This window comes from Gaeumannomyces tritici, assembly GCF_000145635.1.
Source record: "Gaeumannomyces tritici R3-111a-1 unplaced genomic scaffold supercont2.5, whole genome shotgun sequence".
In the NCBI taxonomy this organism is placed as follows: Eukaryota; Fungi; Ascomycota; class Sordariomycetes; order Magnaporthales; family Magnaporthaceae; genus Gaeumannomyces; species Gaeumannomyces tritici.
This window is the reverse complement of record NW_008804549.1, coordinates 2,141,408-2,167,482: the sequence shown is the minus strand read 5'-3', so window position 1 is coordinate 2,167,482 and position 26,075 is coordinate 2,141,408. Positions and strand designations below refer to the sequence as shown.

General features: G+C 60.5%; 10 protein-coding genes across 10 annotated transcripts; 6 read left to right on the top strand and 4 right to left on the bottom strand.

Annotated features, from left to right (window-relative positions):
- Window positions 1-58: 58 nt before the first annotated feature.
- Window positions 59-4,802, top strand: GGTG_09715 (hypothetical protein; the record flags this gene model as incomplete). Its single annotated transcript, XM_009227573.1, has 3 exons — window positions 59-1,744; window positions 1,876-4,534; window positions 4,615-4,802. 3 exons carry the CDS (start codon window positions 59-61, stop codon window positions 4,800-4,802), a joined length of 4,533 nt encoding a protein of 1,510 aa, XP_009225837.1.
- A 738-nt stretch (window positions 4,803-5,540) lies between these two features.
- GGTG_09714 (GTP-binding protein LepA) lies at window positions 5,541-8,393 on the top strand. Its single transcript, XM_009227572.1, has 3 exons — window positions 5,541-7,346; window positions 7,447-7,634; window positions 7,716-8,393. The coding sequence occupies exons 1-3, from the start codon at window positions 5,677-5,679 to the stop codon at window positions 7,925-7,927; spliced, it is 2,070 nt and encodes a 689-aa protein (XP_009225836.1). The 5' UTR covers window positions 5,541-5,676; the 3' UTR covers window positions 7,928-8,393.
- On the bottom strand, window positions 8,096-10,062 carry GGTG_09713 (hypothetical protein; the record flags this gene model as incomplete). Its single annotated transcript, XM_009227571.1, has 3 exons — window positions 9,485-10,062; window positions 9,147-9,361; window positions 8,096-9,023 (listed from the first exon to the last, which is right to left on the bottom strand). Exons 1-3 carry the CDS (start codon window positions 9,692-9,694, stop codon window positions 8,096-8,098), a joined length of 1,353 nt encoding a protein of 450 aa, XP_009225835.1. The 5' UTR covers window positions 9,695-10,062.
- Window positions 10,063-10,614: 552 nt separating this feature from the next.
- Window positions 10,615-11,078, top strand: GGTG_09712 (hypothetical protein; the record flags this gene model as incomplete). The annotated part of the gene is made up of 2 exons (XM_009227570.1): window positions 10,615-10,620; window positions 10,692-11,078. The coding sequence occupies 2 exons, from the start codon at window positions 10,615-10,617 to the stop codon at window positions 11,076-11,078; spliced, it is 393 nt and encodes a 130-aa protein (XP_009225834.1).
- Window positions 11,079-11,271: 193 nt separating this feature from the next.
- On the bottom strand, window positions 11,272-13,273 carry GGTG_09711 (hypothetical protein). The gene is made up of 2 exons (XM_009227569.1): window positions 11,558-13,273; window positions 11,272-11,484 (listed from the first exon to the last, which is right to left on the bottom strand). The coding sequence occupies exons 1-2, from the start codon at window positions 12,795-12,797 to the stop codon at window positions 11,441-11,443; spliced, it is 1,284 nt and encodes a 427-aa protein (XP_009225833.1). The 5' UTR covers window positions 12,798-13,273; the 3' UTR covers window positions 11,272-11,440.
- Window positions 13,274-14,341: 1,068 nt separating this feature from the next.
- GGTG_09710 (aspartyl-tRNA synthetase) lies at window positions 14,342-17,607 on the top strand. Its single transcript, XM_009227568.1, has 2 exons — window positions 14,342-15,418; window positions 15,520-17,607. Exons 1-2 carry the CDS (start codon window positions 14,459-14,461, stop codon window positions 17,407-17,409), a joined length of 2,850 nt encoding a protein of 949 aa, XP_009225832.1. The 5' UTR covers window positions 14,342-14,458; the 3' UTR covers window positions 17,410-17,607.
- Window positions 17,608-17,984: 377 nt separating this feature from the next.
- Window positions 17,985-19,265, bottom strand: GGTG_09709 (glucan 1,3-beta-glucosidase; the record flags this gene model as incomplete). Its single annotated transcript, XM_009227567.1, has 1 exon — window positions 17,985-19,265. The coding sequence occupies one exon, from the start codon at window positions 19,263-19,265 to the stop codon at window positions 17,985-17,987; it is 1,281 nt and encodes a 426-aa protein (XP_009225831.1).
- Window positions 19,266-19,763: 498 nt separating this feature from the next.
- Window positions 19,764-23,143, bottom strand: GGTG_09708 (hypothetical protein). The gene has a single exon (XM_009227566.1). It carries the CDS (start codon window positions 21,198-21,200, stop codon window positions 20,256-20,258), a length of 945 nt encoding a protein of 314 aa, XP_009225830.1. The 5' UTR covers window positions 21,201-23,143; the 3' UTR covers window positions 19,764-20,255.
- GGTG_09707 (hypothetical protein) lies at window positions 22,751-23,583 on the top strand (the record flags this gene model as incomplete). Its single annotated transcript, XM_009227565.1, has 2 exons — window positions 22,751-23,097; window positions 23,394-23,583. 2 exons carry the CDS (start codon window positions 22,751-22,753, stop codon window positions 23,581-23,583), a joined length of 537 nt encoding a protein of 178 aa, XP_009225829.1.
- A 123-nt stretch (window positions 23,584-23,706) lies between these two features.
- Window positions 23,707-25,970, top strand: GGTG_09706 (hypothetical protein). The gene has a single exon (XM_009227564.1). The coding sequence runs from the start codon at window positions 24,568-24,570 to the stop codon at window positions 25,453-25,455; it is 888 nt and encodes a 295-aa protein (XP_009225828.1). The 5' UTR covers window positions 23,707-24,567; the 3' UTR covers window positions 25,456-25,970.
- Window positions 25,971-26,075: the final 105 nt, after the last annotated feature.

Here is a 26,075-nt window from a genome sequence, read left to right as displayed (position 1 = left end):
CTCGACCCTCCCCCCAATACCGCCGTCCCCTTGTGAGGGGGAGACGGTCCGAGACGGGATGCCCTCACCTCACACCGTGTTTGCCCACCCAGTAGGAGCAGCAACAGCACCACCGCCAGCCCTCTTCGTCTCTGCCTCAACACCCTTTGTCGGCCTGCCCCCCTCAGGCCCGCCGCCGTCCGCACCACCGCCGCCCATACCCATACCGCAAGGAGCAGCAGCAGCACTTCGGCGGCCCTCGACCCCCGGATCTCGCGCCAGCAGCCGCACCAGCAACCGCGACGACGGCTCCCCGAGACTCTCGTACGCGAGTCCACCCTCTGGCGTCTCCGCCGCCGTCTCGACTGGTGGCCCTCAGACCGCCCTCTCAGCCGGCAGTCGACAGTCCGCGGTCAGTGCCAACGCCAGTGCCCGCGCCAGTGCCAGTCCCGACGCCGTTGCCCCTGCCACTCGTGCCGGTCCAGCAGCCCCGAACCCGAGCCTTCGCACTGCTGCTGCCAAACCCTACCTCGGTTTGCAGCAGCAAAACTCTCAGCCGCCGTACTTCCACGCCGTTCAGCTCCCAAGGACCTCTTCCCTGTTGCCCCCTCCGAACCTTGTATCGTCAGACCAGAACAACCGCCACACCACCTCGAGCACCTCGTCCACCACCACCACCGCCGCCACCGCCGCCAGCACGCTACCACCCAGATCGTCCTATCAGAACTACCAGCACCAACATCGACAGCAACAGCAACAGCAACTGCACCAGCACCAGCAGCACCAACAGCTCCATCAGGTCCTCTTTCAGAATCCATTCAACGCCCAGCCCATCGCCCCCGGTGGGTCTGATAGGGAGGAGCTATTTCTTTTGCCGCAACAGTCGCGTTCGCCCTCCCAGCCAAGGCCGAACCACTCGCGCTCCAGCTCCACAAACGGCCTGGGTGACGGTTTCCGGGCCCTTAACCGATGGTCTGCCTCGACCTCGTCTAGCCGCGCCTCCGCTAACTTTGCCGGCCGCCGCCAGAGCAGCATCGATTCCTTTGGAGTCCACACGCACCCGGCGCCGATCCCGCAGCTGTCTCAGGCGCAATTCCAGCAAGAATTCCAGCCTCTTGGCGCCTACGGTTCCCCGCCCCGGAAGCTTCAGAAGCAAAGGCCGTCCATATCCAACGGCTCCGCCTCGGGTAGTCGCGTCCGTCGTCTGTCGCCCTCTCCGACCCCGGTTCCTCCCCTCGAGAGCCTCCCACCCATTATCGCCCTCCCGTCTCTCGAGCAGGAGGTCTCGGCCGGAACCCTTGCGTCCTCAGACCCACCGCCGGCGGCCCTCGATGACGCACGCCGGTCTCGGCGTGACAGTCAACTGTTAGGAAACCCCGCCCACGACTCCGGTGATCAGTCCCTGAGGCCCGGGGACGGGCAATACCACCGTTCACATGCCAGGAACTCTAGCGACGCCACCATGACCATGTACGACCGCAATGGCAGCGCCCACGAGAGGGGCCACTCGAGGAATCGGTCGCAGGCCAACAAGGGAAGCGCCGACACGACCGCTTCCTCAAAAAGCAAGGAACGATCGAGCAAACAGCCGTCCCAAAAGGCCATGCTGTCACGCGCCCTCGAGAAGGCAAACACTGCCGTTCAGCTCGACAATGCCAGGAACTTTGAGGGTGCCAGGCAGGCATATGCCGAAGCCTGTGATCTCCTCCACCAGGTCCTCGTGAGGACAAACGGCGAGGACGATAAGAAAAAGCTCGAAGCTATAGTGCGTCACATTCTCCTTCTTCATCAGCCGCCCGGGTGGAAACCGTACTCTCGTGTTCTTCCGTGGATATGTAATTCGATCACCCTTTTCGGCGTCTCGTGGCTCTAACATTTGACTTTCCGCATCAACAGAGTAAAACATACACCACTCGAATAGAGGAACTCGACGACATCCTTCCCGACCAAACACAGCTGGGTAAGGCACTGCCCAGTCGACCACCGGGGCATGGCCAGCGCGAGGAATTATCGTTGTATTCTGCGGTCAACAGTGACGACGAGGCGCCGGTGCGGACAACAACATTTTCCCATTCAAGCTCCAGCTTCAGGGATCGGGACTCGCATCCGTCCCCTGGATATGCCCCACCCTCGGGCCATCGACGGCAGCCAAGCGGCGGCGCAGCGTCCAATGCCTCCGCCACCAACTCCAGGTTCGGGTCCTTCTCGGCCCAGGGAGGCCAGCCTGTATTACTGCAATCGGCCTTCTCCCAGCCGTTCAGGAAGGACTCAAACACGCTTGACGTGACCCCGATGCGTCCTATGGACAGCCAGTACATGCCACCGCCCTTGTCACCTCGCAGGCTACCGCCCGGTCCGCAGAGCGGAGGAACGAGTCCGGGATTTCCGGGGAGGAGCGACTTCTCGATGCCAACGAGCCGACTTAATGCCCCTGAACACCCCACCTTTACCAGGGGACACAGCAGAGGGAACAGCCACGAGTCGATCTCGTGGCTTGACCCCATTGATGAGTCTGGGGGTTCCAATGCTTCCTCGGTCCAGTCCAGGTCCTCTTCCTTGGGCGTGCAAAGAAAACACTTCAGAAGCACCAGCGGCGATACCGAGGCCGAGTTCGATGCTGCCCTGGACGACGCCATCGAGGCCGCGTACGATGAGGGCTACGATGCCGAAGTTGCGAGCCTGCGCAGGCATCCGGACGATGGTGAAGACGTGGTCGCCAGAGCCATGAGGAAGGTCGAGCTGGCAAAGGAGCGAGTGCGAGAGTCTGAACGTGAGGCGCTGGAACTGGCCAACGACAGGGAAAAGAGGCTGCGCGAGCAGCTCAGGTTAGAGGACGAGGCGGATCCCGAGGACTTTTTCGAGGATGACAACGACTCGGAGGAAGAGGAGCGTATTTTGGAGGAGATGACACGCGGATACGCCATCGAAGAGTTCTCGTTTGGAGTCCAGCAACCCCAAAAACCAGCCATGCCGCGCACGTCAGACTCTAGCGAATTTACGGCCCGCACATGGCACACATCTACCGGATCCAACCCTCCCACAGCAACGACAGTCCTCACGACGGTAAGCGAGAACGGAGGGCTCCCGAGTGTGGTCAAGGTCAGCGCGCCTTTGGCACCACCTCCGACCCAAGCACTGCCGCAGCTGCCGCCCCAACGCCCAGGATCATCAGGCGTGCAGAGTTCCGGCGGCAACCACGAGAACAAGCCCACAGACCAGAGCGTGCGGAGCCGACGGCTATCGGGCCAGAACCCGAAGCAGCTCAAGATTGAGACGACCCAGCTGGGGAAACAGCCGTCGGGAACCATCCAGCCAGTGACGATGGGAAACCAGTTGGCGAACACGCCGCCCTTGCCGTCGCAGCAAACACAGCCGCCGCTGCCCAAGGCGACAGGCTTCATAGCCCAGCAGCGCCAGGCGCTCTCAACTGGTGCTGGTCGAACCATGCCTTTCAAACAGGCACCCTCGCCGTTGCTCCCTATGGAGCAGTTCCCGCCCCCAACGCCACCGATACCACAGGGCGTTGCCTCCGAATCGGAGCCGCGCTCCGGTTCGCCTTCAGTGGCCAAACCTCCTGCTTTGAGAAAAAACTTTTCATCTTCCAGTCTCAGGAGTATGAAGGGCCGGAACGTGTCGGTCACCAACTTTGACGACGGGTCCGACATGTCCCCCAGCACACCCATGAGCACTCACTTCGGAGCCCTGAGCACGAGACTGCCGGCGGTGCCCAGCATGCCCACGCCGGTAGCGGCGGCGTTCAAGGACAGACTTGCGCCAGGGTCCACTGGCATGTTCTTGTTCGATGCCGACATCCACGGCCCCACAAGCCCCGGCTCGCTTCGCTCTATCCGCGTCGACGCTCCCGTGCCCCTCGAGCCGTGCCCGACAGATACTCTGCTGAGGCCTTTCTGGCTCATGAGGTGCCTCTATCAGACGCTAGCGCACCCTCGCGGAGGTTACATCAGCAGCAAGCTCTTTGTGCCAAGAGATGTGTGGAGGGTCAAGGGAGTCAAGCTGAAGAACGTGGAAGACAAGGTTTCCAACTGCGACTTCCTCACGGCGGCGCTCCAGAAGCTTTCGATGGTTGACACTATCGACGCTGATGCGGTGCTCGAGGAGATGCAGTCCCTCGAGGGCATCTTCGAACAGGTGCAGGCCACGCTCACGCGAAGACTCGGGAACGAGGTGGGTGTGCAGTCGATGGGAGCACTGTTCAGGGATGCCACAGGGGGCACCGACGGGGATCCTGGGTCTGCGGTGCCGCGGTCCTCGAGCGTCACGGGCAAGTCGAGTTTTTCGTGGCGGCGACTCAGGTCCAAGAACTCGTCCGCGGGCCTCGCCAACAGTTACGCAGGCGGCGGCAGCAAGAAGGATGCGTCTCCAGGCCTGTTTGATGGGGTCAGGGATATAAGCTCGGCGTCGGCATCGCTTCCCATGACTGCTCACCCGACCAGCAAGCCGCCCAAGAGGGAGGTGACCAGTCTTCAGTTCACGGGGCCCAACGCGAACTACATGTCTTCACTTGCCAAACTGTTCGACGCAGCTCAAGTGATAGGTAAGCCAGCTCCCCGGGCCTGCGAAATTCGAACCCGTCACTCCACGAGGCTGCTAACACAGGTCAACCCCCGACTACAGACCAGATCGCGCGCCAGGTCGAAGACCCCGGCCTCCGCCACGCTGACAAGACCCAGGTCGGCCTGGAACTCTGCACGCGCCACGCCGCGGAATTTTTCGCCTTTTACATTTGCAGATTCGTCCTCACGGACCTTACCCTCCTATTGGACAAATTTGTCAAGAGAGGGAGCGAGTGGGTGCTCGTGTGATGGCTAATTTACGATTTTAAACGAGGATCAATGATGAAGAGAAGCGCACTGCCTGTTCAACTCACTGTCGATGTACCCCTTGGGTTCCTAACCCACCTGCCAGCCTCCCTTTCTTGTTCTATCTTGCCGACGTGCACGTGTCACTCTCCCCGCCCAAATACTACACGCTTGTATCTACTACTTTATTCTTCTTATTCTCCTTCTGCTGCTTTCGGCCCCTCAAGATACCACATTCGTTATTTCATCCAAAAGGGCCACACGCACCCGTGCTGGCAAGGACTGGGGAGGTGACTTGACTTGAATAGATTTTGGTGATGTGGAGTGTAGAATCCCTTGAAGCAATCCTGCTCTGGCTGGTGACAACGACAGCCACTGCAGGGCAGGCAAGCCAGATCCCTCAATTTGCGAGCAGATCGTGGCAAGAGGCTTTGGTTTTACGCCCTTTGTCCTGCCTTGATTTAAACTTGCTTCCTTCTTGAGTTGCGGCCTCGTAGAGATCGAGATCGCACCGATGTAACTTCAGGGAGGTTGGCTTACCGAATGACTTGACTATAAGGAAGTTGGCCTTGAATAGGGGGTCTTGTTGGTTGTCAATAGGAACCTGTATGGAGATGACGGGAAACTCAGGGGTTCAATGCTATCCAAACATGGGCGCTGTTCATGGGTGGCGGGTTAGGGTTCTGACTGGGATGCAGGCCACTGATAAGATATGACCTCGAAAAAAGTTGTGAGGAATAAAGGAGGTGCGGGCACCATGCCATGGTCCCAATTCGTCGCCAAGAGACAGCTGGCTTCCCCTCAGCGACTGGCTCCGAGATCCTGAGGTCCTGAGGTAATTGTTTCACACGGAAGCGCTCCGGCACCTCTCGACCGGATGCGCGGCTGTGTGGGCTTGGGCGGGCTCACGCAACAATGCCTGCGGCGACTGGCCTACCCCCAGCGGGCTGCCCCCGACCGCGGGTCTCGCTGTCTCTATAGCAGCTTGGCCACCACGAGACGCCACTCCGTCAGCCCGGCACCGCTGGACAGGGGCGCAAGAGCCCCCTCGTACAGACTCCAGAGCTTCCGGGCATACAGCGCCCCGGCGAACGCGAGCTCGCTCGAGAAGCGGATCGCGGCCATCCCCATCGAGAGGTACCGCAACTTCTGCGTCATAGCGCACATAGACCATGGCAAAAGCACGCTCAGCGACCGGCTGCTGGAGCTCACGGGCACCATATCGGCAAGCGACTCCAACAAGCAGATCCTGGACAAGCTCGACGTCGAGCGCGAGCGCGGCATCACGGTCAAGGCGCAGACGTGCACCATGCTGTACCGGTACCGGGGCGAGGACTACCTGCTGCACCTGGTCGACACGCCCGGCCACGTCGACTTCCGCGCCGAGGTGACGCGGTCGTACGCCTCGTGCGGCGGCGCCCTGCTGCTGGTCGACGCCTCGCAGGGCGTGCAGGCCCAGACGGTGGCCAACTTCTACCTCGCCTTCGCCGAGGGCCTGACGCTGCTGCCCGTCGTCAACAAGATCGACCTGCCCTCGGCCGACCCGGAGCGCGCGCTGCGCCAGCTGCGCGACACCTTTGAGCTCGACGTGGACGAGACGGGCCGGGGCGCCGTGCTCGTCAGCGCAAAGGCCGGCACCAACGTCGAGCGCGTGCTCCCGGCCGTCATCGAGGGGATTCCGGCGCCCGTCGGCGACGCGTCCAAGCCGCTGCGCCTGCTGCTGGTCGACTCGTGGTACGACACGTTCCGCGGCGTGGTGCTGCTCGTGCGCGTCTTCGACGGCACCGTGAGGCCGGGCGACCAGGTCGTGTCGCTCGCCACGGGCAACCGCTACACGGTCGGCGAGGTGGGCATCCAGCACCCGAACCAGGTGCCGCAGACGGCGCTGCGACCCGGCCAGGTCGGCTACGTCTTCTTCAACCCGGGCATGAAGCGGATCCAGGACGCGAAGATCGGCGACACCTTCACCACGGTCGGCAGCGAGAAGGCGGTCGAGCCGTACCCGGGCTTCGAGGAGCCCAAGCCCATGGTCTTCGTGGCCGCCTTCCCGACAGACCAGGGCGACTACACGCGCCTGGCCGACAGCATCGCCGAGCTGACGCTCAACGACCGCAGCGTGACGCTGCAGAAGGACTTCTCCGAGGCCCTGGGCGCCGGCTGGCGCCTCGGCTTCCTGGGCAGCCTGCACTGCTCCGTCTTCCAGGACCGGCTGCGCCAGGAGCACGGCGCCAACGTCATCATCACGGAGCCCTCGGTGCCCACAAAGGTGGTCTGGCGCGACGGCACCGAGACCATCGTGACGAACCCGGCCCAGTTCCCGGACCACGAGATGACCCACTCCAAGGTCGAGGGCCTCTACGAGCCCTTTGTCTCGGCCACCCTGGCGGTGCCCGAGGAGTACCTCGGGCGCGTCATCGAGCTGTGCCAGAACGTCCGCGGCGAGCAGGAGAGCATCGAGTTCTTTGGCGCCTCCCAGGTCATCCTCAAATATGCGTTGCCGGCGTCGGCGCTGGTGGACGACCTGTTTGGCAAGCTCAAAGGCGCATCGTGAGTGATCGATATACCCTACCCACCCTCCTTCCCCTTTGCCACACACACACACGAATTTCAAACAGAGAGGCTAAATAGTTTCGGGCGCTTGTTGTAGAAAGGGATACGCCACGCTCGACTACGAAGACGGGGGATGGCGGAGGAGCGATGTTGTGAAGCTGTCCCTCCTGGTCAACAAGGTGCCTGTTGACGCCATCTGCAGGATAGTGCACAGCTCGCAGGTGGACCGACTGGGGAGGAAATGGGTCACCAAGCTCAAGGAGCATGTTGACCGCCAGATGTTTGGTAAGTTTTCCGTGCCCCAGCAGTAGATAGCTAGTTCTGTATGCACTCCAACCACTGACCGCGCCCTCTCCCGCTCTTCAGAGGTCGTCATCCAGGCCGCAGTCGGAAAGCGCATCGTGGCTCGCGAGACCATCAAGCCGTTCCGCAAAGACGTGTTGGCCAAGCTCCACGCCGCGGACCCTTCGCGGAGACGTAAGCTGCTAGAGAAGCAGAAGACTGGCCGCAAAAAGCTGCGTGCCATCGGCAATGTGACCATTGAGCAGTCTTCGTTCCAGAAATTCCTGGAGAAGTAAAAAAGAAAAAAAGAAGAAAAAAAGGAGATTCGCGACAGGATTTCCCTTTGTATAGTTATATGATCTGGATACCCACCAACTCAACGTACACACCAAAGAGCCTGTGTGTAGCAGGAAATAAGCGAGCGGCCATTCTGTGCTACCCGTACTGTCGTGTCCACCACAGGCTTAGAGCCTATCGTCAGGCCACTGGTCCACCAGCTCCTCGACCGAGGCGCCTTCCACAAGCCGCCCGAGATTCTGCTTCACGCTGAGGCGGATGTACTGCGAGCCAGAGCGTTGCATGTAACCGCCGCCAACCCCCTGGATATCCGACCCCGCGTCCCCCCTTCCCGAGGAGAAGTGGCTAAAGAGCGGCGGCTGCACCGTCACGCAGACCGGCCGACCGCGCCCACGCCACTGCCCCGCCTCGCGCCCGCCGCCCTCCACCCCGCCTTCCCCGTCCCCGTGGTAGCGGCCGTCGCACAGGTCACGCAGCATCAGGTCGAAGCCCGCCGTCAAGGTGTCGACGCCGAGCCGCCAGAGCAGCCTCCGGGCGCCCGCGCGCGACACGGCGTAGCCGAGCGAGCACGTCGTGGCCCGCGACGCGTGCACGGCCCGCGTCCGCGGCGGGTGCGCCGTCGCGAGCCGGTCCGGCCGGTCCGCGAACGGGTGCGGCCGGAGGTGCCGCGGCGCTGGCACCGTCTCGTCGTCCCGGATCGTGACGACGACGCCGCCGAGTGGTTTCTTCTGTGCGGGTGGCGGCGGCGGCGGCGCGTCTGCGTCTGCGTCTCGGTGCGGGTTCTTTGCGTCTTCCTCCCCTTCGTGGATAGGGAGCTCGGTGCCGCAGTGTCCCAGCCACAGCACGTCCCAGCCGGTGCCGTACGGGCTCCCCTGGGGCTGGTGCGGTAGCTGGGGGATCCGTGGCAGTGTGGTAGTGGCGTCGCCTTCATCGCGGAGGAGAGCGGACAACGAGCGTCCGTGTGAGTGTCCGTCAAGGGGCTGGAGGAAGGCTTGGGACGCGAGCGAGAAGGTTTGCAGCTGCGATTTGAGCCGCACGTCCCAGTCGATGTCGTCTTCGAGAATGAGGGCCGTCTCGAGGCCCTCCTCGACTATGCTACAAGAACGCGGGCGGATCAGCTCTTGCTGCGCCGGGGTTCGTATTTCTGCAAGAAAGTCAAGAAGAAAAAAAGGGGCGAACAATTTTCGGGTTGAAAAAAAGAAGAAAATAAGAACCTACGTCCGAAGCACGTTCATATGTGCCCTCCAAGAGCCTACGTTCCCCTTGCGGATGCGCTTGCCCTCGCTGTCCGCAGGCAACACGCGCTCCTCGACCTCGGAGCCGTCGATGCCGTCGCTGTAGCTGAGCCGGACGCCCGTCAGCGCCGCGGCCAGGGACAGCGAGTCGCGCCGGTCGGACCTGGACGGCCGGTTGATGGCGAAAACTTTGTCAAACTGGCATGCACGGCGTCGGCGGGGCGACGGAGCCACCATCGATAGACAGTTAACATTGCAGGCAGGGATGAAAAATATATATATCTGACCAGTTTCGCGACAAGCGGGCCGTTCATTACATACCCCAAGCGTGTCGTTCGCGACGGCGGCCAGGTCGCCAGACCTCGTCGCGGCGGCTCCGGAACTCGGCGGCCTCCATTGCGCCCGGGGCCGCTGCGACAAGACGAGGTAGGCGAAGACGGCGAAGGCGAGCAGGACCAGCCTCCTCGCGCGGAGCAGCTTGGGCAGTTGCCGCCATAGCAGGCCCGGCTGGTTCGCTGGAGACGGTGCCATGTTGACTCTCGCCCAAGCGCTGGAGGTTGCTTGTTTGCGAGATCACGAGGTCATCTGAGCCTCTTGTCAGCCGGGTTCTATCTATGTTTTAGGGGATCGATGGGAGAATGGCTGCAAATGGCTAGGCTGGCTCGACAAGCCCCAAATTCCATCATTTATGCTATTCGCAGAGGCAGTGGGGTAAGATCCCCCGAGATTGGAGGTCCGCGTTTGATGAAGCACTGAAAGTTACTCGGAGTTGGCCGGGTAAATCAATCCGGCAAACTTGTTAGATGCCCTTTAGGGAAAAAAGACACAGTCTCCCAAATTCATAAGCGACAAGCGCAAGTATGCGCCAGTCAGTTTCCCTCGTGTCGGCTGCGTCGCTCTTGTTCCGTGTGAGGGCATTCAGGCCTTGAACCAACACCAACGGATTTCCCGATACAGTAAGCCCTGTCGCCCTGGTCGTGGCTGAGCATGCGCCGCCTCGCGCCAAGAGCAGGGACAGGAACCTGGCCATGCTGGCATTCTTCCCTTTGCGTCCATTGTTCTTTCCTTTATTTATTCATGACAGCAAGCATCTTGATCACTTGCATGTGGGATGCTCCCATCTCCTTGGCTCGACCGTAAGCAGGACCCGGCACGTCGCCTCCCAACCGCTTACCAGGTAGGATGCCGCTACGTTCAGCAGAATACAGTAAAGTTGTCGAGGGGCTCTCAACCAACAAACATTTCTTTGCTTCGGGGTCTGCCTTCGAAAAACCTACTCTGCCTTGCTCCTGCTCCTGATGAAGGATTTGCTTTAAGAATCTCGGAGCTGGCCCCTGGCACTGCGCTTGATCTTGACCATCACGACCATCGCACGCATCACTTCTATGAAAGGCAATACATACACGACTTCGCGTTTGAGCTACTGTTCGTGAATCCACATAGACTCCAAAATGAAGGTCAGTACCAATCACTCCCCCGCTCACAGCCATTGTCCGCCCCAAGCTAACAAAGAGCGCACCCCGACCAGCTCTCCATCTTCGCCCTCGGCGTTGCGACCCTCGCCACGGGGACCTCCGCCGTTGGACTGGGAGGCAACCCCTTCAGCGACTTTGCACGGATCCGGGCCAACCCTCACCGGGTCCCCCTCCATACAAGAGACGGTGACGGCGCGGGGGCGCGGGACGTCCGGGCCCGGTCCCCGACGGTCAAGAACAACTACGGCTTCGGCAGAGACGTCGCCCGGCTGATGAGCGAGGTGAACAGGGCCGGCAACGGCCACCCCGTGTTCCCCGACGCGCCCGCGGTGAGCAGGCGGTCCCGCCGGGGCCTCCACGAGCGCCGCGTGGCGACCAGGGATGAGGGCGCGCCCGACGTTGCAGTCATCGTCCCGGATATTGCCGGCTCTGATGTTTAGTTGAGCGTGTTTGTCTTTTTGGGGAGCGTTTTCGTATGGCGTTTACAGGGTTGGAGTTTTCTCAGGACAGGTAGACTGGCATGGCTGATTCGCTCAGGCGTTTTTCTACGTCTCTTTCGATTTATAACGAGACATATATCACGAACCCCTCTCCTTTTTCCAGCTCCTGAATCTAAGCAGGGCCAGTGAGCAGGCCAGTATGAATTCCGAGGAGAATATGGCCAATCACGCTGCTCGCTCACTCATAGGGCCGCTGCTACTGGAGAGCGGAGAAGCATGTAATATCCGCCGTCGTGCTGTCAAGATACAAATCTCTATTTCGCCATATAAGTATCTACGCGTACATACCTCTCTCACACTATTCATACAATGGCACTTGGAGGTATTAGTAGGGCCGCCAAATCAGCTATTGTACATTCATCATGTCAGTAACGAACAAACCCTGGGCAGTCAGCTTAGCAATGTCAAGAACCACTCACGCTGTCCATGCAACTTGATTTCGGCGTCAAAACCGATCCACGTCTTGATCGAGCCGATGGCCGCCTCGTACTCCTCGCCGGCGCTCTCCTTTTGCGCAAAGGGCGGCGGCTTGTCCCACCCGTGCTTCTCCCCGCCGACGACGCGGACCTCGACGCGCCCGGCGCCGCCGCCGTCGTCGGCCCGCCCGCGCACCCTGTCGGCGAAGGCGAGGCCCTCCGCCAGGAGCATGTCGTGCTCGCAGAGGCACAGGTGCAGCGGCGGCAGCCGGGCGAGCATGTCGTCGGGCATGAGGCCCGGCGATATCCTGAGGTCCCCGCGGTCACCCGGCGGGCGCGGCGGGTACAGGTACGAGGCGTCGAACAGGTCCGTCAGGGACTTGGGCAGCGCCAGGTCCGGCCGGGGGCACGCCTCCCGCTTGCGCGGCCTGGCGACGGTGTAGTCTAGCAGCGGGTAGTAGAGCGCGAGGCCGGCGACAGCCGGCAGGGATGGCGGCAGCACGTCCCCGTAACCCCACCGCGCCGGGTCCTGCAGCACGACCCAGCTGGCGAGGGCGAGGGTACCGCCGGCCGAGAACCCCGACAGAATCACACGGGCGCGGTCGACTCGATACCTCTTGACCGCGGGCCCGTCGTCGGAGCAGATCTGGGCGATGGCGGCCGTACAGTCTTCGACCGGGGTGGGGAACGGATAGCCAGGGGCCAGGCGGTAGTTGACCGAGAAGACGACGGCGCCCAGCGCCGAGGCGGCAGCGGCGGCCCAGCGCGCGTCGTCGGTGCCCTGTCCGAGGACGAAGCCACCCCCGTGGAAGTTGATGATGGCCGGCCGGCTGTCACCGTCGGCGCCGCCTTGGCCGGCTGTCAAGTAGTCGGGAGCAGCACTTGCGGCGGCAGCCGGGGTGGAGACCCGCGAGGAGACCCGCGAGGAGACTCGCGAGGATACCCGTGATGATACTCTCGACGACATGCGAGAGGAGGCCCTCGATGGCGGTCGTGGGGGCTCCCAGACATCGACCCGGATGGCCTCCTTAGCCTTCCAGCTGCCCAGCGTGGCATCGAGCCAGAGCACGCCGGATGGAGCAGTGCCAGCAGGGTCGTATAGACTGGACATGCCAAACGCAATGCTCGCTCCAGAGCGTATGGCAAGAGCCTGGGCGGCGAGCATCCATCTGGGGCTCTGCTCGAGGGGGTTTATGTATTCAGAAGCCAATTCATCCTTCCGGTCGGTTGGTTCCGCAGCCATCTATCTTCGGCCGCGGCTGAGGAGCGGTGAAGAGGCCTTGTGTTTCGGTTGTCCGCGAGCTCGGGAGACTGCAATGAGTTGGTGAGATGCGGTGGCTCCAGGGGGTGAGATGCTCCAAGAGTGGCTAGGGCAGTGGCTAGAGCGGCGGCTAGGTATTCCTGCGGTGTAATTACGGCGCACCTCGTACGCGTACGTGGGCATGCAGCATGCAGGTAGGGCAGGGCAGAGCTTAACACCCAAAGGAGCAAAATAACATGCGCTCTTTCTTTTCTGAACCGTGGCACACCTCGTCGTTGTACCTGGGCCAGCCAAGGCGATCGGAAGTGCGGCAACGAGGTCTGCCAACCGTTTTACAGTCCAGCCCTCGACAGGTGTGCGCTTGCTCAACTTTGGCTAGCCCCCGTGTTCGCTCGCGTTGGCACACGCAAGACGAGGCCAGGAGAGGGCTGGGACGTGGTCGACGTCATTCAGACCAAGCTTTCTGGCGAACAAAGTCTTGGGACGGGCTGTCGAGGGCGAATCGCAGCGCAGGCTTGGGGGGTAAGTGGGGCTTCACCTCGACCACTCACAGCAGACCGTACTGCACGGCAGGTAGTTGGAGGTGTGTCACGAATCCAGCCACCAATGCAGAAAGAAATGTATGGGTTTGCCTGAAACTCGGCGCTCCGCCATGTCTACGCTATTCCATCTTACTTGAGGCCCTATATGAATTGCCACTGTTGCTTTTTGCTCATGGTGACGTGTAAGTCGGGCGCATATCGCCAGATCAGGCAGGTGGAGCCGGTGGTTCGGTCCAGTCGCGGGATGATGTATCTGTCTTTTGACATGCGCGGAGTGCTAGCCCCGCCCGGGCGATCGGCGGGGAGCACGAGGTGGGTTGTAGCTGCCGGTACCTTGCTGTCACATATGTTAGGCCCAGGCAGAATCAATCGGGTGGCGCAGGCGCATAGGACCTTTCGCTCCGGAAGTTGCACGTCTCCTGCCCATTGTTCTCGGCCCCCCAGACCAGATGGAAAAAAAAGGAGAGGCAAGATGGAGGTCTTGGGATCTTGTCGAGTCCCACAGCACCATGGCACGATTGCGTCATAGCTGAAGGCACGCACACAGTCAGGAGCAACGGAGATGGCCAATTATAGTCCCAGGCGTTGCTCTGGGCGTTGGGTGTTGTGGCCCAAACCCGTTTGTTGCAGTGGCAGCCAACAGGACAGGATATCCCACGACCTGGCAGGCCGCGTTGTCCTGGCCCCTTCCCCTTCCTACACATACACCTACCTACACCTACCTAGGCCCGGGCCTGCAGATCCGGGACCTGACAGCTTGAACAATACCTATTTCTAACCTACCCGCCCGCTTGACGACCTACGTCAGTCTTCTTCTCCTTTCCCACAAGCTTTGGAAATATCCACTAATTATTCTGCAGCTCTTCGTACACCACATGTGCGGCGGCCAGGCCCTTGGTGTCTGTAGCACCAAGCCCTGATCTACTGGCACCGAATCCCGTCAGCCGGACACGTGAACCCTCGAGAGCAAAGGAAAGCAGGGAAAGAAGACGACGAAGAAAGCATTTTTGCCACACAGACTCTTCTGCCTAGTTGCCTTGCCATCTTCAGTCCAACACTCTATAATCACACAACATCCATCAAACCGCCCGGCTCGCCAGCATGGCAGCCCGAAGCCTCTCCAGCCTCGCCCAGTCTATCACCGGGCCTTTGCGATCCAAGTCCCGCCCTATTCCTAGGGGGGATGGGGAGCCCCGCTCCACCTCGCGATCAAAATCGGGAGAGTTCCGAAACGGGGCTGATGGAGCGGCCCTCAAGGCCCTAGACGAGTCACCACGCTCAAGCCAAGAGAAAAAGGCGCAAAAGAACGCCGAGAAGAAGGAGCGTCGCGCACAGGAGCAGGCCCTGGTTGAAGAATGGCGCCGCAGCGAAGACATGAAGGCGCGCGAGCGTGTCGACGACGAGACCAAGGCACGTTATGGCGACGATGTCGTCCTCCGCGAGCTCAGCTCCATCGCCGAGATGGTAAAGATGCCCGTCGGTTCCGAGGTCACCTTCCGCGCCCGCATACACCACAAGCGCGATGTCTCCCGGTCCCTCGACTTCCTACTGCTGAGGGATCAAACGGACTCCATCCAGGGCGTCCTGGCCGGCGCCCCTGAGATGGTCAAATGGGCCCAGCGTCTGCAGCCTGAGAGCATCGTCCAGGTCACCGGCCGCCTGCAGAACCCCGTCGAGCCCGTCCGGTCCGCGAGCCATCCCGACTTTGAAGTCCAGATCAGCACGATTCATGTCGTCTCGAGGGCGAAGAGCATCCCCATCACCAACTACAGCCCGCCAGAAGCCATGAACCCGCGCCTCTCCAACCGCGTCGTCGACCTGCGCCACGCCGCAAACCAGGCCCTTTTCCGTGTGCGTGCCGCCATCACCCGCAAGTTCCGCGAGACGCTCGACGGTGAGGCTTTTGTCGAGATTCAGACGCCCAAGCTGCAGCCCAGCGCCACCGAGAGTGGCGCCGAGGTCTTCAAGGTCAACTATTTTGGTCGCAATGCCTTCCTCGCCCAAAGCCCGCAGCTCTCTAAGCAGATGGCCATATCTGCCGATTTCAAGAGGGTGTATGAGGTGCGTCGCATATATTCATGCCAAGCCTAGGGGATTGCGGCGGGGGCCCATCTCATGAAAGCCACAGCCAGGGCGTTTGCTAACAGAAAGCATCCGCACAGATCGGTCCAGTTTTCCGCGCCGAGAATTCCAACACGCATCGCCATCTCACAGAGTACACGGGCCTGGATATCGAGATGAGCATAGAAAAGTCATACTACGAAGTCATAGCTATGGTAGATCGCACACTAAAGTCCATCTTCACCGCCGTCACGGAGATGGACGAGCTCAAGGTCATTCGGGAACGCTGGCCGAGCAGCAATCTTATCTGGCTTGACGAAACGCCCATCATCTCGTTCCCGGAAGCCTTGAGGATGCTGCGGGAGGACGGAAATGTGGATATCGAGGAGGACGACCTTTCAACGCGGGACGAGATACAGCTGGGGCAACTAGTGAAGAAGCGTTACGGGACGGATTACTTTATCCTCGACAAGTTCCCCACCGTTGCGCGCCCCTTTTACACCCACAAGGATCCCGAAGATCCCAAATGGACCAACTCGTTCGACGTCTTTATACGCGGCCAGGAGATTGGAACGGGCGGCCAGCGGATCCACGACGTGGAGGTCCTCCGTCAGAGCATGGCGGACGCAGGAATCACCGAGGACGGGCTGCAGGAATACCTCGCCGCTTTCGAAGCCGGCGCGCCACCGCACGGCGGCGCGGGCCTCGGGCTCGAGCGTATCATAACTTTTATGCTGGAGCTAGGCGATGTCCGCATCGCATCACCCTTCCACAGAGACACAAAGTCACTGCCACGCCGGCCGCCGGGCCTGCCACACCCCGAGGCGAGCACCAAGCGGCGCAAATCAGTAGCACAATCCCCACCATCACTCGCTGCAACCAAGCGAGGGCTATCGAGCGGATCATCCTTGTCCTCCTCCTCGACGGCCACCGCCAACAGCTCTTCCATGGCCTCGCCGACGACGTCCAGCGGCCTGGGTGGGTACCCAGACTACCCGCCGCTGGAGAAGCTGATAGCCAACTACGGCGACGCCGCGAACACGTCCTGGCTCGACGAGCGTTTCCAGCTCTGGCGCCACGCGCCGACGGGGGCGGCCGTGGGGTACGTGCCCCAAAAGGACGGGAAGCTGGTCATCATGGCGGGCGACCCGCTGTGCGACCCCTCGCAGCTGAGGGAGGTGGTCTGCGGCTTCCTGCGCTTCGTCGAGGGCGACCTGAAGCGCCGGCCCGTCTGGCTGATCGTGTCGGACGAGGTGCAGCGCATCCTGGCGGACGAGCACAACTGGCGCACGCTCACGTGCATCGAGGAGCAGCGCATCGGCGCCGAGGGGCACGGGAACCACGGCTACGCGCGGCCGGGGGCGGAGCGGAACGCGCGCCGGGTGCAGCGCGAGGGCATCCGCATCCACGAGGTGCGGCCCGAAAAGGACGGTTGCGGAGGCGGCGGCGGCGGCAGCCCGACATCGCCGTCGTCGTCATTCCGCGAGAGGACGGACCGGGCCATCGAGCAGTGGCGGGCGGCGCGGACGACCAAGCAGATACACATCACAGAGGTGCGGCCGTGGGTCGACATGGACCACCGGCGCTACTTCGCGGCCGAGCGCGACGGCGCCGTGCTGGGGCTCGTGGTGCTGGCGCGGCTGGCGCCCCGGCGCGGCTGGCAGGTCAAGTGGGCCCTCGACATGCCCGGCAGTCCCGGCGGCACCATCGAGGCCCTCGTCGACCGAGCCCTGGGCGCCGTGCCCGGGAGCCCCGTCACCTTCGGCACGGGCGTGTCCAAGACGCTGACGCCCGTCGCCCATATCGGCAGCGGGCGCGCCCGCGTCCTGGCCAAGGCGTACGAGGCCTTTGCCCACGGCCTCGGGCTCGGCAAGAAGGCCGAGTTCAGGGAGAAGTTTGGCGTCGTCGGCGAGGAGGCCTACATCTGCTACCCCAAGCACGGGCTAGGCGTCGGCGAGCTCAGGGAGATTGTGAGGTTCTTTGAGGATTGAAGAGGGGGCGGTGATGCGTACGTATCTCTTTACTTGTATATATGTGGGCATGTTTCTTTGTTCATCGAGGGCGGGCTTTGTCATTTGCGTCTCGATCGGAGTTGGCGGTTGGGGCGTGAGTGAGCTACTGGGAGAGGAAAACTAGTAGGGTTTGCAATACGGATTTTATTGAAGCTGTAATTGAAGCCTCGTTATCAGCATCAAGTCTTGGGATTGTTCATTCAGCATGGTCCGCATAAAAGGAGTAAAGGTGAGAAGGATGGACGACCAAAATCGCCACTTCAATTAAAAGTGGCACTGAGAGCCACCCCGAGTCTATCCTGCATCAATACCCATTCATCTTTACGTTATGATTCAAAGTCAAAAAATCTTACTAGGTTCACTCTAGCACCGTCCACCGAAGACATTCAAGCTCCACGGCCTGGACTCAGCAGCTAGTTGGCTACACCTAGACAGACACTGCGAGACGATACACAAAACAAGGAGTCCAAATCAGATCTAAAACGCGATACAAGCATTGCTGCAGAGCTATTACCATTCCTCCAAACATCTAGACATACTTGACAAATGATTATTTACAGCAGGGCAAAGGCGCCGCCAACAAGAGCGAGGCCGCCGTAGACGGCGGCGGTCAGACCCTGGACGGACGAGGCACCCGATGCGGGGGAGCCGGGGCGGGGGGTGCCCGAAGCACTGGAGCCCGAGCCGCTGCCAGAGCCAGAGCCAGAGCCCGAGCCAGAACCGCTGCCCGAGCCAGAACCGCTGCCCGAGCTGGAACCGGAACCGGAGCCGGAGGTGCCTGAGCCAGTAGGCTTGACCGAGCCAGTGGTGGTGGCAGTGCCGTTACCAGAGCCAGAGCCACCAGTAGTGGTGGTGCCATTGCCGGACGAGGACTGAGCAGGGGTCTCGAAGGTGGTAGGGCACGACAGGTCAAAGAGTGGCTTGGTGCTCAGATCCTTAGTGATGGCGAAGCTCTGCTTGTTGTCCGGGTTGGAGTCGCGCAGATTGTACCAGAAGGTGGGGACCTTGCCGAAGAGCTTACGGCATCCAACCTCGTTCCAGTAGTACTTGGCGTTCTGAACGCTGGGGACGGCCAGGTCCCAGTCGGGACCCGAGGCGGGCCAACCGGTCTCGGTGACCCAGACAGGCTTGCCACCAGCGGCGGCGACAGTGGCATCAAAGGCACGGTCGAAGAGCTGGCCAGAGTTCTTGATGCCGTTGCCCTTGCCGTTCTCGTAGTAGGGGTACTCGTCGACACCAACCCAGTCAAGGGCGTCGAGGACTGCCTTGTTGGTCGCGTTGGGCCAGACGTCCCAGGTGTCGACGTGGCCGACGGGGGTCTTACCCAGAGGGCCGTCCTTGAAGGTCTTCTTGAAATCATTGATGAAGCCAACGAGAGTGTCGGGCTGGGCACCGACGCCGGCCTTGTTGGTGACACCGGTGACCGAGTTGCGGTACAGGTCCTCGCTGCCGATAGAGATGCCGATGACGAGGTCGGTAAACTTGGTGCCATACTTGGTCACGGCCTTCTTAAGAGCGCTCAGCTCCTTGTCGATGTTATCGGTGCCAGAGGCCCAGACACCGAGCAGAATCTTAGTCTTGGTGTCGATGGCAGCCTCGAAGGCCTCGATCGGATCATCCTGGGAGTAGGCCTGGATGTTGGTGTAGAGACGGACGGCGTTGAACTTGCCGGGAGACTTGTCGAGGTTCTGGGCGGTGGTGAACTCGGCGACGAAGTCTGACTTGAACTTGGCCGAGCGGTCGGTCTTGGTCGAGCCGGAGTTGAAGCCGAGGTAGTTCTCAGCGGATGCCAGGGCCACGAGGGCGGCGAAAGCGGCGGACGGTGCGATACGCATTGTGAGGGATGTGTGATGTGGATGGCGGTGGCGGAGACGAAGAGGAAGCTCGGCAGGGAAAAGGTCGATTATAAGAAACGGAAAGCTAAAATGGGCTAGAGAGCGTCTGGTGCGAGAGCAACCAAAAGAGCGGCAAGATACTCTACAGAAAGAGCACAAAGGAGTGGCTGTTCCGATTCCAAGAAAATAGGACAAAGGAAGGATGAGGCGAGGTTAAGAGGCCCAGCGGCTGGAATGGAACGTCGCGAGGACCATATTTAGAAGCTGGCTGGGCGAAGCTGACAGCGCCCAGTCACGTGAATGGTGGAGCCCCAAAGGGGTGATTTGACGTAAGTTGGACTTCGTATTCAGGGGCTGAACGAGATGAAAAGAGCAAAACAGCGGGACTGGGAGGCGCATCCTGCATTCCTGGTTGCCAAACAGGCAAGCGCAAGCCAGCCATTTCCCTGCACGGGCTTCTGCTTCGGTGTGGTTCTAGCTACGAGGACACGAGAGAATTCAGGCATTTCAGATATTGTTTATTCATTTATTTATTTTTCACTCTTTTTGTTTCCCTTTTGAATCGTTGAGTCTGTTATCATTTGCTCGTACAGCCACATCCCCTTCACTTCATCAAGTTTGGCATCCCTCTGTTTGGCCATTTTGCTTTTTTGAATGTTTTCTTTCGGTCAAAGTGGTGGCGCCCCAGCAACCCCAACCACTCACGTCCAGTCAGGACCCTGTTCCCAACGCCAGATCCAGTTGGCGTCCCGGCTGTCATGCAGAATGCAAGGGGCCGAGGGGGAAAAGGGGGCACCCCGGCGCTTCGAGAGTGGGGCGGATCGGCAGGAGCTTGGTTCCGGGCGTGGCGATGCAAACTTGGCTTCCACGCTTCCCGCTTTTCTCGCCTCGTCGGTAGTAAGCGTCTGGTTGCGGCCCTTTGCCCGTTGGTGCTCGGCCAGCCTTCGCTATGGTATGGTTTACAGGTTCGGCTAATTCCACGACGAGTAATCAGGCCATGCCCTCCTCCAGCGGCTGCGAAGAAATCGCGTCGCAGAGCTTGTCGTAGAACCACTTGACGTTTGCGTGCGAGGCCTTCTCGTGGTACTCGCTAGACCTGCCAACGAGCCGCTCGAGGGCCCACGGGAACGCGCTCCAGTTCCCCTTCTTGAGCTCCGTCTCTCGCTGCGCCCTCGCATCGCGCAGCGCCTTCCCGCCGATGCCCGGCGGCGGCTCGTTCATAGGCCGCCACGCGACGATCTCACTCAGCACCATGATGAGCGCGTAGGCCTGGTCGACCCAGAGCGCCGCCGGCTTCGTCCCCCCGCTGCCGTCGTCATATCCGGGGTGCTGGTACAGGCTCGGGCCGGCCGGGCGCTGCGACCAGTCCAAGAGGTATGGGCCGTTGTACTTGCCCGTGGCCTTGTGCCGCAGGTACACAAAGCTCCCGCAGCGCAGGGCCGGGTGGTTTATCTGATGGTGTACGTGTAACGAGCGGGCCGTGTTTGCGATCCTGCCCGCGAGGTCGACCCTGTCCTTGCGCGAGGGCCGCGGCGTCGTCGCCATCTCGTGGGCGAGCGACACGGGCTCGTACTGGTCGCTGAAGGTGTAGACGAGCCCCATCTGGGAGCCCATCATCACCCAGCCATCGATCCCGAGCGTCTGCACCTCCTCGGGCCGGCTCAGGCGGGCGCCCGGCCTTGCGAGCTGCTTCTTGACCTTGTCGATCACTGGTTGCACATCCTTCTGCGACGCCGTGGTTGGCTCCCACAGACCGTTCATGATGTGGGGGCCACCAATCTGTCTGAATCCAAAGACTAGACGCTCGTTAAACATGATGACGTGGTTGTTTGGTGTTTGTTCCTTTCGTTGTTCCGTTGGTTGTTGCGAGAGGTTACTTGGGGTTTGGTACGGATTCAAAGCCTCATCGGGCTCAAGACTTGTGGAGAGGTTCATTTTCGACGTTGGAGCGATATAAAGGCGGGAAAGGTGGTGTGTCGATGACGCCGGAAGGTGTGATCGTGGTGATGCTCCTCAGGCCGCGCTTTCTTGGACGGTACTTGCTCCGACAATGATACTTTGTCGTGATTTCTTTGTGGATATGACGTCTTCGGTCGAAGGCATCAAAGGTCGACCAGGCGCTCCGAGGTTGATGAATAGGTGTTCCAGCGGCGGCTTGGCTCCAAACAGACCCAGAAGAGGCAGCCTTGCGTCGCCAAGATTCCGCCCGTGAGGTCTCGTGGGGTCGGGCCAGATTGACGCAGCAAGGAACTGTCGCAGCACAATTGTCCGACGCCCAAAACACGAGAGGCCTCTGTTTGTCTTTATTATCTTTAAGCGCTTACGATTATTATTGACTCTAATATTTTACTTTGACCAGTTCAGCCCTCTTCCTCCGCCTCGCCCGCTGAACCTGTGTCCGGGATGGAACACAAGAAAATGGAGACAAAAGGCTTGGGTACCCTCTCACGTGACAGGCGCCGCTCAAATGGATGATTGGGCGTCAATTGGACTTCAACGAGCGAGGCGCCTCAATGGCAGTCGGACATCAATTGCGATTGATCTTGCGCATTCGGGTCTCGACTACGGTCCTAGCCGCGCCATATTCCCCAACGGCTGAAAAGGCCTTCCACATAGCCCAACAGCACAAGCACTGCCGCCGTCATGATCTTATTTCGTACACACCCTCGGTAGGCGCGCGGCGCAAGTTTGAGCCTCGCCATGGTGGCATTACAGAGGCTTATGAATCTGTGTTTCTTTTTTCATTTCCCAAGTGCAACCTACCACCAACCATAGCCACGGTTCCACGCCACAAGGATTCAACTCTGCGGCGGCAACGGAATTGATTAGAACCTGACCCTATAGCACAGCATCTGCTCGCCAACAGCTCGTCGATGACATCGGGTGGCTGCATTCATACCAACAAGCCTGTCCACATTCGAGCCATCCTATCAACCAGACGCCAGGTCAGCATAGTAAGCGGGAATACCTAGCCACACAGACCAGGCCGCATATGTGGTTACGCGTGACATAATTGGGACATGGATGATGGATAGCAGCAGCAGCAGATGTGCCGTTGCGTAGCGTCTGATGTAACGGCCAAGTTCGAGACTGCTCGTAGCACGTCGCATTTTGGAAAGCAACGGGCAAAAGCGGCTGTCTGCCTGAATCATGCGCTATATTTCTTGCGGCCGACGGGGTCCGAGTCGAGCTCGGCCGTCGCCCAGCTCCCCTCCCGGGCGCGGCATGCCGATTGCTCGAAGAGGCCACTGAAGAAGGGTGGCTGTGTCCGGATGGGCGGTGTGCGCGCGAGTGCCGGGGCTGGCTGGCCGCCGGTGGGAACATGCTACCTACCTATGCCCAGACGGCACATGCGACGAGCCTAGCGCCTCGGCAACATGCGGGAGGGCAATGGTGTCAGCTGGGCGAGGCATCAGCATGGATGGATAGTAAGCCCCTCTCCTCGCGCAGCTGGTGGTGAGAGCTCGTTGGCTGATTCATTTCTCATGGCCCGGTCTGCTTCCCTCCATGTGATGTTGGCGGCCCATCGCCGAGGTCTGGTGTGGCGTGAGGGAGACCACCCGGCAGCCTGCTGGAGAAGTCGCTCGAGGTACCGGATCTCAGTGCCTCACGAGTTGTCGCTTTTATTCAAGTGTCGCAAGAAGCAAACTCGGCTTCACCAGGGTCTGGAACACCTTCGACACCCGCCCTGGTCTGGGATCGGCCAGAGAAGTATCCCGACGGGGAGGTTCACTCCTACGGATCGTTTCGAACGACAGCCAAGGCCGGACGAACTATGCATTGCCTTCTGCCCTTATTTCCGCCTGCAGGTTATCTGTCGGTCTGTCGGTCTGTGGGTCGCAGCCCTATATCATGCTGCAGTCCTGAGGCATATGTTGGGGCCATCCTGGCAGGAAAAAGCAAAAACCTGGGGAGCTGTGGTTCCGGATGCACCCGACTGAATTACCTAGCTCGACCTCTCTTCCTGGCTCCCAATACTCTGAGCTGCACCTCCTCCGTCAGTCAGACCTGTCTTGTACTCGTGCGGTTCCGGGCTAGGCGCTGGTCGCTCAGGTGCAAGACCAGAGTCAAGAGGAAAGGAGGGAGCCCGGATCGGCTGATGAGATCATGCCCCGATAAAATAACCAGTCCCGGTTGGCCCGTGTTCGGTGGGCCGGCCTGGGCCGCGCTCTGGGGATTGGGCAGAATGGAGGCGACACGACTGGGCAGGGCGGCGATGGCGGCGGGGAGGCCGTCAACAGTCCCACGGTCCCCACTGAAGATGGCGGTGTGGCGAACATGGAAGTTGCAGCGCAGAGATGGAGCACTCGCAACCTAGGAGGTAATTTGGGGAAGGAAGGAAGGCCCTGCGCCCTCCCCGTTGTGTGCCCGTGTGGGCTGTGCCTCCAGTCATTCAATCGCTCTCGTGCTACCCACCAACAACACCTGTGTGCCACACCCGCCGGCTGACCCCGGCACAGGTCTGGCGGCAGAGCCCTGTGCTGGGCGTGCGCAGTCACAGTCACTCGCGACTTGCCTTTTATCTAAAGTGTTTGGGAAAGTGTACGAGGCGTCGGGATCCGATGCATTTGCGACGCATGCCCAGCCCAGGCCTCCGCCGCCCAGTGGCCTGTTTCTGTCGCATTTACTATTCTTTGCTTTCTCAATTTTTGTTGCCGCTTTTGTCATCCTCCCACGCGCCCAGACCTGGCGCCTGCAGCGGCCCAGTGATCGGCTAGGCCTGACACGGTGCCACAGCGCTTGCGAAATTCTCAAGAGGTTAAAAAGAAACCGCCCTCCCACGCCACCTATCCGGTATCTCCCGGTCCTGGCTTCTTGATCTCCTGCTCCCCACGCCCTATATAATTCTGCAGTCGCGGTGGGCCAATCCTCCGCCTCGGCCTCACACCCTCGCGCCCACAACCTCCATTGATACCTCGGTACCAGATCGGCCGATTTGCCTGGGGCAAACCAAGCCAGCACTTCGGACTGGTCGCTTTAAGGCCTCAGTCTGCCTACCACATTACCCAAATCGACGCCTCATCGGTCCCTGCAGTGAGGATAAAAAAAAAGCAACAAGAGGCGAAAGAAAGGTCAGAGAAAGGAATAAAAAAACGCGCAGCCACGAGCTATTTAAAGCTACTGGGCTGGCCTTCCAACAATCAAGGCGTCTTTGTGTGTCCTTAGCTGTCGACACCGCCATACTCTCAACTCTACTACTTAGGCCGGCAGACCGCCTGCCTACTCTTATCTTACCTCACCTTCAAACCAAACCAAATCGGCCTACCTCACCGACAAGCACACGAACCACACCCAAAACACAATGGCGTATTACGACCACTCACCTCCGAGGTACTCGGAGGTGCCCCGCGGCGGCCACGGCGGCGGCTACGGCGGCAGGGGCCGCGAGCCTCCGTACTCGGCACCTCGTCGATCCTCATTTGACGGTGGTGCACGCCCTAGATATGACGATAGGCCGCGCTACGACGATAGGCCGCGCTACGACGATAGGCCGCGTTACGACGACAGGCCACGATATGATGACAGGCCTCGCCACGACGACAGGCCCCGTCATGACGACCGCCCTCGCGACCGGGACCGGGACCGCTACCGCAGCGAGCCCGAGCGCCCCAGGTATGCGGAGAGGGACCGGCCCCGCGACAGCTACCGCGACTTGGACAGGCCCCGCGACCGCGACAGATACTACCCCCCGCCGGCCGGCGGCAGGGGCGGCGGCGGCGGTGGCGGCGGCGGCGGTGGCGGCCTGCACAGGTCCAACACGACGGGCAATAGGTCATCGGGAGTGGCGGCAGCAGTCGCCGGCGCCGCGGCAGGTGCCAGGCCCGGCCTGAACCGGAGCAAGACGACCAAGGACATAGCGTCGGCCCTCAAGAGTCTGCCGTGGCAGAAGGTCGGCATGGCCGTGTTCGAGGCCGGGGCTGCCGCAGCCGCCAAGGAGAAGGGCGGCTGGAACGGCGCCAAGGCCGGAAAGGTCGCCACCACCGCTCTCGGCGCTGGCTTCATGTCTGCCGTCAGCAACAGGGGTGGCAAGGGCGGCGGCGGTGGCAAGAGCGGTCGCGACGGCGACCGACCAAAGTCGTCGGGCGGCGGCAAGGGCGGTGGCTACGGCGCCTTCGCGGCGCCCCTGGCTGGCGTTGCCGGGGACCTGCTCCTGAAGCAGCTCAACAAGCGCGGCAGCGGCAAGAAATAACGAGACACGACATCCCAAGCTGTCCTTGCCGTCTTTTTTTTTTTTTTTCTTTTCCGCACAGGCCCCTCTCAGCTCCGCCTCATCTCTCCGCGTCCACCTCGATACTTTCTAGACGCAGATTGCACATAGTTGTTCGATGGTCGCAGGGCTATACTCCTCTTGCCCACGTTGTTTTTCTCTTTTATGAGCGTCATTTTTGGTTTCCTGTTGTCTTTGTTTCATCTTCTTTTTTAAGAATTGGGCCGGTCAACGATGACGTACTGTGTGGATTGGGCAACAGACGTTCTGATGATACCATGATTTCCGCCTCGATGTTGGGTGGCTTTGGCGGGAGTGCCAATCTTTTTTTTTTCTGCCTTCTTTTCAGGGATATACTTCTGCCTTCTCATTTACAGTCGCATTGTTTTTGGATACCGTAGACGCGCGCGTTATTTGTTCGCATATCGGCATAGATAAATAGCAGCTATATAGGTACTTGACATAGGCATTCTATCAATTGTTTTCTCGTCTCCAAATCTTGAAAACTGTCTCCAAGAACCATGGGCAACAGATTCCTCCCGTGAATCCAGTCGCCTGTTCAACTCATACTCCCACAGCACACCTGCGATAACTTCTGTTGG

Coding starts and splice junctions, on each gene's coding strand:
- GGTG_09711 (XM_009227569.1), bottom strand. CDS start 12,797: ATGGCTGCGGAACCAACCGACCGGAAGGATGAATTGGCTTCTGAATAC. Junction 11,485..11,557: donor AATCAAGTTGCATGGACAGC/GTGAGTGGTTCT, acceptor AATGTACAATAG/CTGATTTGGCGGCCCTACTA.
- GGTG_09714 (XM_009227572.1), top strand. CDS start 5,677: ATGCGCGGCTGTGTGGGCTTGGGCGGGCTCACGCAACAATGCCTGCGG. Junction 7,347..7,446: donor GGCAAGCTCAAAGGCGCATC/GTGAGTGATCGA, acceptor CGCTTGTTGTAG/AAAGGGATACGCCACGCTCG. Junction 7,635..7,715: donor TGTTGACCGCCAGATGTTTG/GTAAGTTTTCCG, acceptor CCCGCTCTTCAG/AGGTCGTCATCCAGGCCGCA.
- GGTG_09710 (XM_009227568.1), top strand. CDS start 14,459: ATGGCAGCCCGAAGCCTCTCCAGCCTCGCCCAGTCTATCACCGGGCCT. Junction 15,419..15,519: donor ATTTCAAGAGGGTGTATGAG/GTGCGTCGCATA, acceptor GCATCCGCACAG/ATCGGTCCAGTTTTCCGCGC.
- GGTG_09706 (XM_009227564.1), top strand. CDS start 24,568: ATGGCGTATTACGACCACTCACCTCCGAGGTACTCGGAGGTGCCCCGC.
- GGTG_09708 (XM_009227566.1), bottom strand. CDS start 21,200: ATGAACCTCTCCACAAGTCTTGAGCCCGATGAGGCTTTGAATCCGTAC.